The following is a 19,292-nucleotide window of genomic DNA, read 5'->3' as shown; positions in this document are numbered from 1 at the left end:
TTCTTGAAACCCAGGAAATCTTTCTTGAAAATTTATCTATGTATCTTCAATTAGGAAGTGTATCCTCAACATGACAAGTTTCAAAGAAAACATTTAACTGGAAGAATTTCTGTAGATGCTGATAAAAGCATCCTACAAAAGTGAAATAAGATGGAGAGAGAGTGAAAGAGATACAGTGAGTTTCCTTTCCCGACTCATCATTACCCTAATTAATCAAATGACATTTGGATATATGCAGCATCACATGCAAAGGGAACTTCAGCATACATGCCCACAAAAGCACATCGCATGCACTCAACCAAAGTAAAGAGGTAAGCAAATGCAGCAGCTGTCCAAAAGTGCATGCCAAACTTCCCCCAGTACATGGAAAGGGGCAACCAATGACTCACAGTCCCCATTACCTCTAGGGTGATCTCAAGGAGCATGCCCATCGCAACATGGAACCGGAAGAAATGTGGCCATTCCTTCCTCTTCACTACCCCAAGATAAGCTGTAATGAAATACGCCATCAAGAACCAGGGAGGCAACCTCTTGAGAGCTCTGAGGAAGGGATAAGTCAGGAATTCGAAGTCTTCTAAGAAAGGGTGGAGATAGTAAGCAGTTTCCGCAGACGTCCATGCCCAATGGAAAGAAATGAGATAGGGGATGCAAGCTAATGTCCTCCACCACCACCTAGGCTTTCTGGTCATCTGCGGGTAGCAGAAACTGGAAGCTGCATCTTTGGATGCTCTAGGACTCATACGTGACCTGTTTGCCATGCTGCTCCGTGTTGGTAGTACAAGTGAATGTGACAAGCTACCATAATGCCTGCTGAGCATTGGGGTTGGCACAGTAGGATGGAATATGGGCCACCCTGACATAAAATGATACAAGAGAAAACTATCAATATCATCTATGAGACACTTTTGAGTATGTTGCTATTTCAACGAAAGATTTAATATACAGAGTTTGAATTATAGAACAGTTATTATTAAAAATAAATAAAAAATTATTTGCACTAAATAAAATTATTCAAATAGTTTAGCTTTTAAAGCTTAAATCTGGCGGTTTGTACTTTAACTGTCTATAATGCAAGCAGAAAACCACATAAATTTTTTTCTCTTATCATATACATTTAATGAATTGTGTCTAATAATTGAAGTATTAGAAACATGTATTACGTATGCCATGCATCTAAGTTACCTCTTGAAGGGAAGGATATCTCTTCTTTACAAGCTGCACATAAGCTCTTGATCCTTGGAAATTTAACCCCCGTATGCACTTGAGAGAAGCATGTAAAAACAGATATATGTGTGGTGATGTTACAGATATCGGGCTTCACATAAATCATGGAGTTCATGGTGCACTCACAAAGAACCATGTCCACAGCAACCTGGATACAAGATAACAAAGGAATGCTTTGGAAGCAGATAGCGAGTGGAAACAACAGCCCATAAGGACTGGTGCAAAGGAAGATCTATAATAAAATATTATATCAACACTTCAAAGCAATTTATATGGTACTTCGATAAGAATTTTCTATTATTATCCAGAAAAGAATCTATTGAAAAAGAGAAATATAAAAAAGTCTTTTAGTTACAAATACAAATACCTAAAACAGAAGTTCCATTTAAGGTATTATGCATGCAATTCGGACAACTTTATCTGTGAGTTTGAATTGTCCATGTTTTCAATGGAAAAAAAAGCATAAAAAGAGTACAGACCTCCAGATGGCCAAAGGCGCAGACACAAAATGAAGTGCACACCAATATAAGCAAGCTGAAACTCCACCCACCCACTCCCCCTCAGCCTCCCCCCCAAAAAAAATTTAATAATAATAATAATAATAAAAATAAAATAAAATGAAGCCCAAGCATAACATCAATAAACAAGTTTTCAGCCATTCATAATGTATTAGTGATGATGCTACTAAATAAATGAGAGTGTAGAGGAGATGCCAGTAGTTTAATAATGTGTACATTATGAATTATTAATTGCACATCAACATGCATATACTTGTACATTGACACTTGAACAGGTACAAATTCTAATGGTTTAAACATGAACAGGAATAACCATTAAATAAGCCATATTATTTTCTAAGTCCCAAAGCCTCGGGAGCATAACTATGCTCATTTGAACCGAACTCCACCGAGGGAGGTTCTGTCCAGTTTGAACAGAACTCCACCAAGGAGGTTCTGTCCAGAGTCCCAGACTCAGACGAACAGAGTCATAGGCCAGCAGCCCTGGTCAATTGTACATTCTCAACAAAAGAAAAATAAAGCTAGAAATTAAAAAGAGAATGAGGAGCAGAGAGTAGAGAGTAGAGAACAAACATGCAGCAGAAGAGAAGAAATCTGAACTGTGACAAAATTAGACTTACCCTTCCAAAAAGGGGACAACATAAAAGGAAGCAGAAGGGAAGCCGCAAGAAGGAAAAGAGAAGGAGATGAAGAATAATTTATTATGGGAAAGGGTTCCCTGAAAGGCAGCATGGCCCCGACACCAGTGTGAGGACCAATGGAAACGCGTGCAGAAGCATCAACGGGGTTGATTTCTGCCTTTCATGAGGGACATGACGATCATTTCAACCCTATGTATCTGGGTGCAGGGGCCATGCTGCCTTCCAGGCTTCTTTTTCCCTTTACTTTTTTTTTTGTAATTGATCTACCAGGATTCTTCAATTGAGTAGGATGGGAATTTTAGAGTTATCTTTCTTCCCCAATCAAATTGAAGTTGGGAATCGGAGCCTAGGGATTCTTTGCTCTTAAGAATGAATTCTCTAATGAAATGAAATGCATGGAGAGCATAAAATGAAATAGAATGAAAAAACAGCAATAAATTACAAAGATGCCTCCACATAACATAATAGAATTACTACCTATTGTTACACAACACTAACAATTTTATCTCTTCCAAAGTAGTAACAATTATATGGAGCAAAATAGAGCTTCTATTATACCCATTACATTGAAAATATGCAGCATCTTCACTTAGGTGCTCGCCTGGTGCACCTATTGCTACATCCCAGGTGCAGGAATAGGCACAAAAGGTGAGCTTCTGACTAAACAATTGGCCTTGCAGTCCAAACATGCGCTCCCTGTGCCACAGCTTGATGCACCTCTTGCATACGTGACAACACTCATTTATTATCCATGGGATTCATTCAAAATAGGAGCTACAGTACTGAACAATTTATTTTATCAAAGGAAAAATGATAACAAATGCATAAAGAGGCTTTCCTGATTCAAATGTGAATCAGAAATTCCCATTTGGCTAAGACTAGGAGATAAAGATTCCAATAAAAAAAATAGAAAATTAATATTCAAATTCAAACCTGGGAATAATAAGAAGTAACGGGAAAGAAATCCAAAAATCAGATCTAGAATCAAGGGAGAATTTTCAAACTATGCAGAGATAATGGATTATTGGTGATATTTCAAGTGGTTTTAAAAATTAATTAAGATTGTAATGGGATTCTAACCACTTAGAGATAGAATTCAAAAGACCAGGAGTTTTCAGAATCGCTCGATAAAGAAACCAGAATTCAAAAGAAACCAATATTAGAAAGAAGACAAGTCTGATCCAGCCATAATCTGGTCAAATGCTCAATTAGGTATAGGGAACAAACCATCAAATTAGGAAGCAATCCAACGGATAGATTTTAAGATACGGGAGAATCCAACTTAATACAGGAAACTGAAATTCTGACAGAAAATCAGAATTCGATATCAGGCTTAGGGAGCTCAAATCAGAATCATTTAACAGAATGATACGTTAATTAAACAGTAACCGAAATCAGAAATCAGAATGGAAAGATCAATCCAGAAATAAGAAATTTAAAAGAAAAATTAAAAAAGGGAGTAGGACTCTTGAAATTGATAGAAATTTTAGGGTCTTTAAAACTGAAATGAAACAAAAACAGAAGCTCGAAATCAGATTAATAAGCTAGAGTGTAACAGGATAAATAGAATCAGAAACAGAATAGAAAGAACTAGAGATGCACAGGATAAATCTGACATGTTTGATTGATGGAGAAGAAGAATAGAAAATAGGTGGTGGGAAGTTATGAATCAGGAATCCCACCTGATCCTCTGAGCTGGCCTCAGACTCAAGCTTGGAATTCCACTAAGGCTTCACTGCATCTCACAGCGAATGGGAGCTCTGAATCTCTGAACTAATGGACTGAAAGCCAATATTTCATTAATAAAATTGCTAAGAGTCTCTCCTTAAACACTATAAAATATAAAGAAAGCATAACCAAAAGAAATAAAGGAACCTTCTCCCAGCTGCAGGCTATGATTAGGTGTCCCGTACTATTTTAACAACTTAATATAATCATTGTTGTTGTTTCTGCTGAAATTCTGCATCAGCTAGAAGTAATACAAAGATCTATTTTTTCCTTTAGTATAACAGGATGCCACTTGACCGGCCATTCTTGAACATGAACTCCAATGCAATTTGAAGGTTCAAAATAAACTCAAGTTAAGCAACCTGGGCAATTTGACTGTACCCATCACTTTGTCCAACAACAACAAAGAGGGAATTTACTGGATTATCAAGATTAGTTTTGGCGACAAACTAGAGAAACCTGATCCGCAAATCATAATTTCTTGTTCACTATTTTTTTATATGTTTACCGTTAAACAAATCTCAGAATTCTTCCCAGTTCAATGGTTGCAATAATTTCTTTCACCTTAATGTAATTTTCTTGTTTTCCATAAAAAAGGACAAGGTGGAACAAAAGTTCCCTTCAACAGATCAAGAACCACATTAAAATTGCATATTTATAATAGTTGAAAGCTGAGACTTACAGAGAAACCACACGTAGATCAATTAAAAACCTGTAGTTATAATGAAAATTTATGAGAACAGCAGGAGGATAATAATGACCAGGAAACTCTTAATGCAGGCTTGCAGCCCAGAGAAGAATAACCACTCAATAAGAATAGTACTTCTTGTAGAAGGAATTGATCTAACCACTCAACAAGAATTATACTTTTAGTAGAAATCTATTTCTCTTTCTGCTGAGCAATAAGAGGATATTCAGATAAGGGCAAAAACTGTAACCATGAATGCAATAACTAGATATGCATCGTAGTTGTCAAGGTGACGCCTAGGCACCCTTTGCTGGAAGGGCGCCTTGTTGGCGTCGCTTTGACATCCAGGCCCCTCCAACGCCTCACTTAGATTCCGTGACAACTATGATACGCACAACTGATTTAAAGATCAAATCCTGGGGAAAATGGTAGTCCAACTAAAGGCATTTACTGGAGAGCATTGAACAGGAAGACAACAAGGCTTTGAAAGCTTTAGATTACAAAACTTCAGCTCAAACACAGAAAAATAAAAGAAAGCTTTAAATTACAATAAATTCAGCTCAAACGCAGAAAAATAAAAGCATAGTATAGAGAATGTTACTGGACCAGAGCCAATGGCTTCAACAACAACAACAACAAAAGGCTTTGGGAAGAGGTACAATCTAGAGTAAAACGTAAAGAACCAACAACTCATTGCGATTTCAATTTATCTTTGTTAAACTTGGTAGAAGTGTTAGAACTCCCTATGGGTTTGAGTTTGAAACCCTATTGAGGAAACCACACAGGAAAAACAAAAACACGAATCTAATAAAATTATGGAGGATCGATTTGTACCTTTCACCTAGTATGCTGAAGATGATTGATGTTGGTCACTCCCACTTTCGCTCTCTTGGCTTGGCTATGGATCTTCTATAGCTCCTTAAACCTCCTTGGTTCTCTCACTTTAGTGGTAAAGTGGGGAAGAGTGAATAATGGCTGTAGGGACCCAAAACCTAGTATTTATAATACTGTCCTGCACTCAAAACCCTAAACCACAATGGGTTGAGCCAGCATATCCCTAAGCTTGAGAGTGGACCGAACCGGTTCATGCAATTTGACTCTCACCCATTTAATCAACCCGAATAATTAATTTAGCCCATAAATCCAACAATCTCCCACTTGGGCTACATTAATTATAAGGATGTCTTTTAAATTGGTGTGGCCATAGAATCTTATTACATTAACCACTCTTACTGTGATTCAGTTGAAAAACCACTCACATCGAATAACAGCAGAAGATACACCTCAATATACGGCATACAACTTTCTGTTATTACAAACATAAGTAAGTTTCTTAACACGAATCTATGTGGGATACCATCATAGAAATATTGACATATCCTCAAATTACACTGTTGTCATTCTATGTAGGTCCTTAACTGAGATATTAACCTTCACTGTGGCAAATCGCCTTTGATCTGTGGTTAATATCTAACTGTGGCCTTCCGCCTATAAACTGTGGCAAATATTGCCTATGAACTGTGACAAATACTGTCTTAAAATGTGGCAAACATTACATTTTGAACTGTGGCAAAATATTGCCTATAACTAAGACAATTACTGCCTATAAAAACATTTTCAAATGAAATCATAAACCAAATATTTCAAGAAATAACTGTTCATAATGTAAATGCTAAAACTTAACCATAATTCATCAAACTGTGCCCCAAAACATACGGGCTAAGGTTCAAAACATAAACAAATACTAAACAAAACCAGAGCTCCCACTAATCAAGCATTTCAAATAACTGTATGTAAAGAAATCCTAACTACTTGATATGACCAAATTTTACTTGCTCTCAATTGCTGATGATCAGTCTACCTCAACCCCAGAATTCTTCCTTTTCTCTAACTATTTCTTGAAAATAAAACAGTCCTTCTTCACATGTCCTTTCTTATGGCACCAGAAACACTCTACGTTGTTGGTATTCTCTTCATCCTGAGCCTTTTGAGATGTGTCAAGTTCTTGAGAGCTATTAGTCCTGTCATATGGCTTGACGCTTCCTCTGTTGGAAAAATTTTTGTTCCTTCTGCTTGGTCCACCAGAAGATCCCTTGTGAAAAGTTGCATGTACACTCTCAAACCTAGTTTGTTTCAATTTTTCTTCCTCTTAAGTGCAAATGGAAATGAACTCATTTAGGCTCCAATCGTCCTTCAGTGCAATGTAGGTAGATTGGATAACCTTATACTGACTAGGGAGGGTATTCAGTGCAATGTGTACAATATATTCTTCATCGATCTGTATTCCAAGATCCTTAAGTTTACCAGCATCAGTAGCTACACCCAAAATGTATTCTCTAACACTCCCACATCCATCATACCTTGTATTCATTAGCCTGGTCATCAATGTGGTTTTCTCAGCTTTCTTGTTGTGTTGAAATCTAGCTTTAATAGCATCCAGGAATTCTTTTGCAGTGTCTTTGATCTCTATGTTCCCACGTATAATTTCAGGAACTGCCTTTTTTAAAACTAGTATGCACTTTCTGTTTGCTTTAGTCCATTTCTTAAACTTGGTCCTTTCAGCACTTCTGCTCGAGTCTGTGAGAGGCTCAGGTTTAGGCTCCCTAAGTGCCAAGTCTGAGTCAAGAAGACCTAAATGCAATTCTAATTCCTCCATCCACTTTTGATAGTTGTTACCAGTGAGTATTGGGATGGAAGATACATAACTTGAGGGAATGACCATCTTACTACAGCAGTAACAACAACACAATACATGCCAAATATCAAAATATAAACCATAATATAAAAGCATGTAATACCATCAATATATTTTAAATAAGAGTTACAACTAAAAATGTATCCCTATCCTTTGGGACAGGAATTAGCTGATGCTCTTATATTCTTCTTTTAACTGTGAGAACAACACTAACTTTGGAATTCAATCACCTTTGGGCAAAAGAACTCCAAATTCAATATCCCTTTCTGAAATGTGGATGATTATCCTCAAACCTTGATGACATAACCTTTGGGAAAGTGTCACCTTTACTGTTGGAGAAGATACAATCGAACTGAATGTACCACTTTGGTGGGTTTCACTCAGTTCTATCATATCTTTCCCATTGGAGATGTATATCTTTATGTTCAAAACATACATATAAATATGTCACTAGGACAACAATAACCATACAAGAGTCACAACCGCAACTACATTCCTATCCTTTGGGCTAAGAATGCACTGGTCCTCTTGTAAATTCATATTTACTGTGAAAAGAACAATAACTTTTGAAATCCCCTCACCTTTGGGCTTAGGAACCTCTAGGTTACTGTCATTTTCTTAACTTTGGTGACATCACCTTTGGGCAAATGTCACCTACATTGCTTCCCTGTGGAAAATCATGAAATAATAAGATGTACCACTTTGGTGGATTCCACCTCATCATTTCATGGTTTCCTAAAGCAAAATTACTTTGCAACTAAGAATGAGCGGAAGCTTACACCCTTTTCCATATTAACATATCTCAATTTTAAAAAAAAATTCTCAATTTCATGGTAACCAATAACATATATATATATTTTTCAAAGCATTGATTTATGCTATTTTGTTTCAATGATTGAAACTAAATACAACATAAAATTTCAAATAAACATATCATATTAAAAATTAGATCATTAAATGTGGCCCGAAACAAGAAATCCAACGCAAAAAACAGATTTCAATTTGGCCTTAAAACGAACCTTTAAATGAAATTTAAAGTAGTTTAAATAAAAAACCCAAAAGGAACAAATTGAAACCAAATACAACATAAAATTTCAAACAAATATGTTATATTAAAAATTAGATCATTAAATGTGGCCCGAAACAAGGAATCCAACGCAAAAAACAGATTTCAATTTGGCCTTAAAACGAACCTTTAAATGAAATTTAAAGTAGTTTAAATAAAAACCCAAAATGAACAAAAACCAAACAAGCCTTTATTTTTTTTTTTTTTAAATCAATCCAAACCAACCGGTTCGGCCATATGAGTTCCGGGTCAAATTCGGGTCAATTGGTCAATGACCCGGTCAACCTCTGACCGAGTCAAATAGTGCACATGAGTTGACCCACTGTGTCGCCGGTTCAAATCGGTAGGGTTTCCGAGTTGAACCGGCGATGACTCGCCGCCTTTTTTTTATTTTTTTTTATTTTTCTCTCTCCTCCGGCAGCCGATTTCCGACGGCACGTGCCGACGCGTCCGGAGGTTTCCGGTGACTTTCGACATACCGTCGAGACCGTCTTCTCGTGATCTACAACTTTTGTGAAGAAAGTTTTCCCATACAGGATCTTTAAGTGATGGTAAAATTACGATTTTTATGATTTTCATGATTTTTAATCAAATCAGGTTTTAAGTAACAATCAAAATCCTCATGTATAAGAAAAATTCAATCGATTCTTGTCCCATGTGGTCTGCTCTGATACCACTTGTTAGGACTCCCTATGGGTTTGAGTTTGAAACCCTATTGAGGAAACCACACAGGAAAAACAAGAACACGAATCTAATAAAATTATGGAGGATCGATTTGTACCTTTCACCTAGTATGCTGAAGATGATTGATGTTGGTCACTCCCACTTTCGCTCTCTTGGCTTGGCTATGGATCTTCTACAGCCCCTTAAACCTCCTTGGTTCTCTCACTTTAGTGGTCAAGTGGGGAAGAGTGAATAATGGTTGTAGGGATCTAAAACCTAGTATTTATAATACTGTCCTGCACTCAAAACCCTAAACCACAATGGGTTGAGCCAGCATATCCCTAAGCTTGAGAGTGGACCGAACCGGTTCATGCAATTTGACTCTCACCCATTTAATCAACCCGAATAATTAATTTAGCCCATAAATCCAACAGCTCCACCTCCGGAACCTGATCGGTGGGGCAAACAGGATGATCGTCCACCCGTGCCAATGATAAGTGGCGTAGCGATGACCGTCGGTACCCAAGTAGTGGCTCAAGGCCCACCACATGGTCTTCATCAAGGATAACTCCGCGTGGTGGATCTGAACGTTGACCGCTTTGATCATGCCGGCTTTTCGTCCTTTGAAATCTCTAAAAACTTCTTCGACGGTTTAAGGATTGTATGCAGGACCTTCCATGGCTCCAAAATTCAAAAAGCTTCTTGAAAGCAAACCAGTGAAGGAGGAAAAGATATAACACTAAAAGACAACAAACAGAGCAGAGATTGGAAACAGAAATTTGGTGAAGAAGCCTTTTCGATTTTGCGAAACAGGTGGGCAGACATCCGTCGCCGATGGTCGTTGCTGCTGCCCCTGCTCTTCATGGTAGATCGACGCTCTCAAATCATAGTGGAGTTGGGGATGAAAGAATAGGGTATTGATTTGGGGGATGGGGAGTTCTGGGAGGGTATATTAGGGGGTGTTTGGTTCGGTAAATCTTTGGGATGACACTCTTTAGAATGATAATTCTTAATTTTTGGAGATGTTTGGTTCCACTAGATTGACCCGCATCCTACTTCCCATGAATGACCATATTACAAAGGATGTGTTCCAAATATGAGTTTACTTCAACACTTAAACTCAGATTTGAGCAACATTTTTATCACCTAATATAAAAGGAGAAAGCGGAAAGAAGTTCTCTACGGAAATCAATATCTCAACCTGCGAGAAATATGTACTAGCCTCAAGGTAGGGGTGTCAATTCCTAAACCAAACCGGTAAAATCGGCCGAAAATCGATAACAACACGGATCGAACCAAACCAAAGCCTTATTGGTTCGGTTCGGTTTGGAGTATTGCAATCCCAAAACCAAACCAAACCGCACCGAAAATCGGATGAACCCGAAACCAAACCGAAACTGGCTCAAAACCCAGACCGAAACTGAAACCAAACAGGTAAGAAACCGAAACACTCCAAAATTCATTAAAAAAAATTAAAATTTGCATAGTTTTTTATACATTTGTATGGAAAGTCGAATCCAAACTAGACCAAAAACCAAAACCAACACTGTTACCAATCGATTTAAGAAACCGAAGACAAACCGAAACCAAACCGCACTGAAACCAAAACCAAACCGCACTGAAACCAAAACCAAACCAAAATCGGAATTTCCTTATTGGTTTGGTTTCGATTTCAGCTTTCCCACACCGAAACCAACTCAACTCGGACCGAAACTGAGCCGGACCAACCGATTGACACCCCCTACCTCAAGGCAACCAAACGATTTTTCAGAAAGAAACATAATTCAGAAGAATGTCTATCAAAAGATTGACATTTATATCCGATATATACACCATTTGATTTACCGAACCAAACACCCCCTTAGGTAGTTTTCCTTTTGCAAGGGCATTTTGGTATTTAAAAAAATATATAATAATTGACATCAGCATATAAGGTATATTCCGTAACAGCAACTAACGGAAAGGGGTCTGAGTATAATTTAGTATTATACAGTGGGTGTTTCTCTCATAATGGCATTCTCTAGGGGGTGGCGTTGTAAATTACCCTTTTAATAATGGTGGAAGCTCAAAATTCAAAGACATCTCATTTATATGTTTTTCTTTTCTAAATTAATTTATACATATTTGTTTTATTAAAAAAAAAATGACTTGTCTGGACCATTGTTAGCAAAAATGGGAACGAGCAAAGAAAAAAAAAAAAAAAGGAAGAAGATGGTATAGGTTTTAAACAGTAAAAATTTTTAAATGATATGGCCAAATAAACGACCAAAAAAACAGAAAACGGCAAAAATTAGAAAACGGACGGTACGGGTTTTAAACTTGTAGATTTCAAACAAACGAGACTAAAAAAAGAGTAGTATACTCGTATAAATTAAGGAATTAATATATAAATATCTGCATCTAGTGTTCAAAACAATTAAATATCTAACATCAATGCCTATACATCCCATGTCTCGTTATAAGTTTTAAGACATATCATTGAATATCATCCAATACCAATTATAAATTCATACACCACATATGCACAAAGTCTTATTGAGCAATGTGACTAGGTTATGGTGTTGTTCATCGTTGTCAACATAGTCAACACACTCTCGAAGTGATATATGTTTAGTTAGAGTTAAGAATCATTACTTTAGAAATATTTTTCAGCAAATACAACAGTTTATAGCTCAATTTCGGGGTCCGTGAATTGAATTTGAGTTGAAGGTAATCCATGAGAAATATAGTCCATTGTGTTAGCTTCAAGTTGGTGAAAGAATCAGATCGATCAGAGTTTGGGAGAGAGATATATGGTTAATTAAGTAAATATTATGTTAAAAAATCAAGTCTTAAAAAACACCATTAAAACGGGAATGCCTGAAGTTTACTGTTTTTTTAAGTATCTTTGGGAAGCATACTGTAAAATGTGTTTTAAATAGTAAAAAATGGAAATGCATTTTTGCTAATAGTGGTTCGAACTAAGTTTGTTTAGGCAGAGTAATCAGGGTTTTTTTTTTTTTTTTTTTTTTTTTTTTTGTTTTGTTTTTTGTTTTTGTTTTTGTTTTTGTTTTTTTTGAGTTGACTAAGAAAATTTGTTTTTTTCACTACGGTTCAAACAAATTATTTTCTTTATTTTTTCGAGTAAAATAACACTCCTTGGTTACATGCCCCTGTGTCCAGACAAAGAAGATGGTGAATGACGAACACTGTTGATGTCCATGTGCCAGGGTTGCATTGTATTTTCGTCATTTTTTTTGTTTCAGATAGAAATCCAAGTTGAAAATGGGGAGATGGACCAAGGTTTTAAAACATGAGAATGGTCAAGGTTGATCCCATTCCAATACCATTTTGGATCAATCTAAATTGGACCATATCAATAAGAAAGATCCACCTCTTTTTTTTTTTTTAATCATGATTTTATGGGGAGATGGACCAAGGTTTTAAAACATGAGAATGGTCAAGGTTGATACCAATCCAATACCATTTTGGATCAATCTAGATTGGACCATATCAATCAGAAAAATCCACCTCTTTTTTTTTTTAATCATGATTTTGCCCTTTGGACCATATATGTAGATCGGGATAAAAAAAGGTCAGGATCAAGAATTAATCAAGGCCAATATTGTTCCAACCCAAATGATACAGACCCAGGCTTGAAGAATCGAATCATATCAGTCTGATCAGATTGGAATTGACCTTGATCGATTCCCATTCTAGGCCACTACCGTATTAGTGAATCAGTACAATTAAAGGGTAAAATAATCTAAAAAATAATTTTTTAATTGAAATAGGAGTATTTCTATCCGATCTGACCGATCCGGTTCGGTATTGGCGTTGACAGATCCCGTTCGGATATCGAGTTTTTCAAACCATGATACTGACTAGGGGTGTCAACTGGTCGGGCCGGTCCGGTTTCGGTCGGGCTTAATCGGGCTTGAAGACTTTCAAAGGCTACACCGTGTCCGCCCATTTAACTAATTGGGCTTAGTTATTGAGGGCATGATACACTTTATATTCGGTCGGTCGGTCTCGGGCTATAATCGGGCTACCTTAATCGGGTTTTAGTCGGGCCTTAACCGGGCTATGGACATGTTTAATGTTAAATGGGCTTTAACCGGTTTTTAAACGGGCCCTCTTTAAAATGTGCTCTTATGTTCCGGCCCACTCATGCAAGCCCAAAAAAATGACAATAAATCAATAAATGATACTAAATATAACCATTATTTAAAATGTGAACATGTCTTTTACTTTTTAGTTTTTATTCTTTAATTTGGGGGGTAAAATAAGTATTCTACAATCATTAAAGGGTCGGGCCAAGTCAGTGCACAATAGGCCGGTCTCGATCAGGCGTTATTCGGTTGGTCTCGGTCGGGCGCCCGACGGTCCAAGTAGCAAAACCGAGACCGACCATTTATAAACGGGCCGGGCTCAAGCCCGATACGTTTAATAAACGGTCCGAGCCGGGCCGGTCTATAAACGATCGGTCCTGATCGATTTAGTCGGGTCGGGCCACGAATTGACACCCCTAATACTGACCGTTCCATTAACGCTTTCTAGAACCATGGACCCATTCTCGTGGGCCCGGAAAACTGGGCAATGGAAATTGGGAAGTCCCGCGCATTTATTCGAAACAGGGGATCCGGGGCATTAGGCGGGAAGTTTGGCGTCGGCAACGGATTAAATGTTTCTATTTGATTAGAATATCAAATATTCGAATGTTACAGAAAAAGATGATCCTGAAATGCTTTCACTCAGCTTCAGCCGTGCTGCAATTTCCACAAACCAAAACTATTGAGCAGAAGACAATGTCTTTTCTAAACGACTCCACCAAACTTGACCACCTCCTCCAAATCCATGGTTTTATCCTCAAAACCTCCCTTGACACCAACAACTTTATACTCGCCAAGTTCTTGCGTCGACTCTTCTCCTATTCTTCAAACTCACACTATGCCCGCTCGCTCTTCAATCGAATCCCATCACCTGATGCGTTCATCTGGAACACTATGATCCGGGCTTACTTAAATGCTCAAAACCCAGAAGAATCTGTTTCTCTTTTCCTTCAAATGCGGCTTCGAGAAGGGGTAGCCATCGATAGTTTCACACTGTCTCTTGTTGTTCAGGCCTGTGGAAGATGCAATGATTCCAGAACTGGTTTAACAGTCCATACCCAAGTTTTCAAACTTGGCTTTGATTCGGATTTATTCGTTCAGACAGCTCTGGTTGAAATGTATGCAAGGTTTGGTAATGCTAAGATTGCACGTGAGGTTTTTGATGAAATTACTGACCCGGATTTTGTTTCATATAATGTTTTGTTAGCAGAGTATGTTAGGGGTGGAGAGATTGATTTAGCACGGGAGTTGTTTGATAAAATGCCTGACAGAGACTTGGTATCTTGGAATACAATGATTCATGGGTATGCAGTGCATGGCAATGTGAGGGCTGCAAGGCAATTGTTCGACCGGATTAGTGAGAAAGATTTGTTTTCATGGAGTTCGATTATTACAGCCTATGCCCAAAACAGGCAATCTGTTGAGGCATTGAGGCTGTTTCATGAGATGCAATTGGCAAACGTGAAGCCTGATGGGGTAACCATGGTTAGTGTCTTGTCTGCCTGCGGTGATGTGGGTGCTCTAGGCATGGGCAAGATGGTTCATGAATACATAGAGAGAAATGGTATTGAGATAGATTTGAAACTTGGGACTTCTTTGGTGGATATGTATGCGAAGTGTGGGGACATTGAGAATTCGCTCAAAGTTTTTAACAAGATGGATGCGAGAGATGTCTTGACTTGGAGTGTTATGATCATAGGACTTGCAAACCATGGGCTTGGAGAGGCTGCATTGGATTGTTTCTTGAAGATGAAAGAGGAACGAATCAAACCGAATGATGTCACCTTTGTTGGTGTGTTAAGTGCATGTAGTCATGCTGGTCTTATTAGTAGGGGGTGGAGGTATTTCACATCTATGAGTGATGTTTATGGTGTGACTCCTAAAGTTGAACATTACGGATGTATGGTTGATATTTTGGGACGAGCAGGGTATCTTAAGGAGGCAAGAGAACTCATTAAGAGTATGACCTTTGCACCAGATGCAATTGTCTGGAGGGCTCTTCTTGGTGCATGTATGATGCACAAGAACGTGGAACTAGCAGAAGAAGCTACAATTAAACTTCTGGAGTTGGAGCCTCATGTGGATGGGAATTATGTTCTTTTGTCAAACATATATTCACAGGCAAAGAGATGGGGCGAGGTTATGAAAATAAGGAGGAGGATGAGAGAAAAAAGTATCCACAAGATTCCCGGGAGTAGTTCCATTGAAGTAGATAACATAGTTCATGAGTTCATTGCAGGTGACAAATCACATCCAAAATCAGAGGAAATCTATGAAATGTTGAATGTGATGACTGACCGATTAAATTATGCTGGATACAAACCATTAACATCCTCAAGATGTGGATGACCAAACAGAAGAAGATGCATCAGCTTATCATAGAAAGAAGCTAGCAATTGCCTTTGGGCTTCTGAGATTGTTCCAGGATCCTTTATTTGTATAGTGAAGAACCTCGGAGCATGTGATGACTCTCACTTGGTCATTAAGCTTGTTTCGTTGGTGTATGATCGAAAGATGGTTGTTAAGAGACAGGAATTGCTTCTATCGTTTGAAGGTTCATGTTCTTGTAGGGACTATTGGTGGAAGAAAGGCTAGGACCCAAATTGTTCATGATGGAAAGGTGATTCTGGGTTTTGCTTACCTATGGGTTCCTATGGTCATTAGACGGTGGAGTTTCGTAACAGTTGGCACTATTGGACACCCCAAGTTCATTACTACTTGCTTCTCTGCTAGCTCAGAAAGATACTTCAAGTATTAAAAGGCTGAAATCTTGTTAAATGAAGAGGATGTAGTGTGCTAACCGCTGTTACCATGGTTTTAAGTATCTCCGATACCGATACGATACCCTCCGATACGTATCTTAAATTTAGTCAGCCGATACGATACACACCGATACGATACATTGAATTTTTTAATTCATTTCGTATCGATATATATCCTACAATACATACCGATATGCATCAATACACTACTAATACACATCGATACGATACGACATGCCTCGATACGACTCTATGAAAAATATAAAATTGAGGTAAAATGTACGTTTCGGTATGTATTGGTACGTATCGGTGAGTATTGGTATGTATCGATCAGTACGTATCGGTATATATCAGCACGTATCGGTGAGTATCGATATATATATATCAGTACGTATCGGTGAGTATCGATACGTATTGGCGCTACGGTCATATAATGGCCAATATGGGTAATTTTTCAGAAAAAAAGATTTTTTGAAGGGTTTTTGTTCCAAAGTTGCTGTCAGCCATATTTCTCTCTAACTAAAGTGGAAATCAAGGTTAGGAACAAGGATTTTACATTTATGAGACAACTATAGACCTTGAATTCTTAGTACGATACCCTCAATTTAGTGTTTATGCATAATACATGTTATCAATAGCTTTTTTTAACAAATTCTTTATGCAAAAGTGTTTAAAAAAATGTTTCCTATCCATTTATGTGTGTATCTTTAGCGTATCTTAGAGTATCTCCGATACGATACGATACCCTCCGATACGTATCTTAATTTTGGCTGACCGATACGACGACCGATACCGATACTTTAATCCTTGGCTGTTACTCATATTGGAAGGAGTAGAGGCTGTTACATTGTTCTTCTTATATTGGCCTAGTTTTTACTTGTATGCTCACTTTTGCTTCCTTGCTTGAGGAGCTGCTTATCTCTTATGGAGGCTTGTCCCCTCAGCCGTCTCTTGGGTTTTCTAGAAAGAAAGAAACAGGTGACCTGTTTGATGATAAACTGAGAGAGATTGCCTAATTTGGTTCTGGTATTGGGACTTATTTTAATAGATTGGGCCATGACGGTGGAGTTCATTGATGCTCAGATCTCAAGGGTTAATTCCTTCACACTTCATTCCCTAATGATATATGATAAAATTGGGAATTTTGATGGATCAATGTTCAACACAATTAAGTACCCGCATTTATATTTTCGTATCAATCTGTTGGTTGAAACCCAATCGTGCAGCGGAAGGGATCGGATTGGGATCTCTTGCATTTGAAATCATTGTATAAAAATTAATTACATGGAAATGAAACGGTTTACCTTAGAACCGCAATTGATGTTCCTCCTCCAGATAATAGTTCTTCCACACTTGAGCAACCATAAGGATCGATTTTAACACTTTGAAACTATGATCCATGATCGGGTTTGATGGAGAAATATAGAATGTGACAACCCTAGAATAGAGTGCCCAATTTTGTCAGTAGAAAGTGGACAATTGCACATTATGAAAATAATCACAATAACACATGAATAACAATTGTAATAATCAATTTAATCAAATTAAACTGGGTTTGATGGACATATGTCAAATATGAATAATCCAACAGGGTAACCTACATTCTTCATTTGATTTTATTAAAATGCCAACCTCATAGATTCGTGAACCACATGACTCGTATACTCCAATCACTTGTGGATAAATTATGTTTTACTTTTCATCCCAATGTTTTTTACTAGGTCCCATTGCCCTGGAATTTGTTTAGATAACACAATGAGCATCTTTTGAGGTCATCTCTTTAAAATTAGCAAATCCCCTTCCGTCAAAGGTTGCTGGACATATTTGTTACCGATAAGAGGGTTTCAACTTCTTATTCTCAGCTCAAAAATCAGGGATTCGGCTCCTCTCCAACGCGTTGGATACCCAACCCAACATCCGATGGAGAGGAGTACTTGAAAACCCACCCCAATTCATGGGTGCACACCCAAGTTCTCTCAGCAGTTGGATGCTTGTTTGGGCGTCCAGTGGGTTAGAGAGTATCTTTTTTACAAAATCACTCTTGCTTGTAAGTTGCAATTTCATGTCTTGGGCTTCTTGTTTGGCATTGCTTTTTCTAAATGGGCTTTGATTTCTGCGCCCCTCCATCAGCCATGCGATAGGTAGCTGGTCCTTTCTTTGCCATTAATCTAATTAAGAGGTTTGACTTTAATTACTCTCCAATGAATCTTGAAAAATGGTCAGGAATTAGAGTGACGAAGAAGAATGGACTTGAGGATTTAGAATAGTTTTATCCTCTTTATGTAACAAATGGTTTGATGAATAAGAGAGAATTAGAAGTTGAAACCTTCACATCGATTTGAATCTCTTTTAATTAGACGGTGTAGAAGATTGCAGACTTCATTTTGTAGGTCTCCCAAAAATTTATTTATGATCAGTTTTTTGCTCTGGCCCGGTCTGGCCCACCCCAGGCCGTTATTTATTTTAGGCGGTCACTGGCATGGCCTCACCCGGCGGGAGAACAACAAATCCTCTGACAACTGCCATGTGGTCATTCAAGTGGGGCCTAAATACTGTGTATAAATGGGCCCATGGTCCTCTACTTCCTAATCAAGTTTCAACCAAATCTGAGTTTTTCAAGTGGCAATACTCTTATATTGAAAGTATAAGGGATAACTACGGGTGCATGGATATACATAAGAAGGTATGCCTACATATATATACATGTGCCCAATCTACTTCATAACTCTTCCACCCCCATGCCCCCACCCAAAAAAACTATAATGGTCAAAATTTTTATATCCCATTTGGCCAAAAAAAAAAATTGTTGGACTAGATATTCACGTAAATTTAAATCCAGATCTCTAGCATAATACCAGTGGAAGGCCTATGGTGTCACTTCAGCCATTTGACAGTTTAAGCCCACATACACCTATGCACGTGAGTCTTGATCATCTCCCCTTCTGGTGATCTCCTCACATGAGATCCTCTTGTCCATGGAGTATTAGTCTTGAGTCAACGATGTATTAATCACTTAACTCATAGTTTGGATACCCATTGAGTGCTGGAATCCCATTTGGGAATGGAAAATCCTCTTTTCACGTGGGTAGCTGGTTTTGTCCAAACTGACCCTGGGTGTTATCTAATTTTGTCCAAATTTGAGCCGAGGGGCACACCCTACATTATACAGTACTAATTGCTTTTTTAGGGGTATGAGTGTTAGTTGGGCTTTTACCA

At 37.9% G+C, this 19,292-nt stretch overlaps 1 protein-coding gene and 1 pseudogene across 4 annotated transcripts in view; one reads left to right on the top strand and one right to left on the bottom strand.

The window, feature by feature from the left end:
* Positions 1-19,292, bottom strand: part of LOC122070909 (protein TIC 20-I, chloroplastic-like) — a 33,486-nt gene continuing 14,194 nt past the window's right edge. For 3 of the 4 annotated variants that reach the window (XM_042635143.1, XM_042635144.1, XM_042635141.1), the window contains exons 2-3: positions 1,183-1,372; positions 1-853 (exon numbers count right to left, since the gene is read on the bottom strand). In XM_042635143.1, the coding sequence (XP_042491077.1) occupies positions 210-853; positions 1,183-1,360 (822 nt within the window). In that variant the 5' untranslated portion in view covers positions 1,361-1,372 and the 3' untranslated portion in view covers positions 1-209. Of the gene's footprint in view, positions 854-1,182; positions 1,373-2,948; positions 5,477-19,292 lie in introns of those variants that run through there. The other variant, XM_042635142.1, reaches the window with a different exon arrangement.
* Positions 13,870-16,132, top strand: LOC122070908 (annotated as a pseudogene).

The sequence above is a fragment of the Macadamia integrifolia genome, unplaced genomic scaffold, assembly GCF_013358625.1.
Source record: "Macadamia integrifolia cultivar HAES 741 unplaced genomic scaffold, SCU_Mint_v3 scaffold_143A, whole genome shotgun sequence".
Lineage (NCBI taxonomy): Eukaryota > Viridiplantae > Streptophyta > Magnoliopsida > Proteales > Proteaceae > Macadamia > Macadamia integrifolia.
This window is presented reverse-complemented; position numbering and strand designations above follow the sequence as displayed.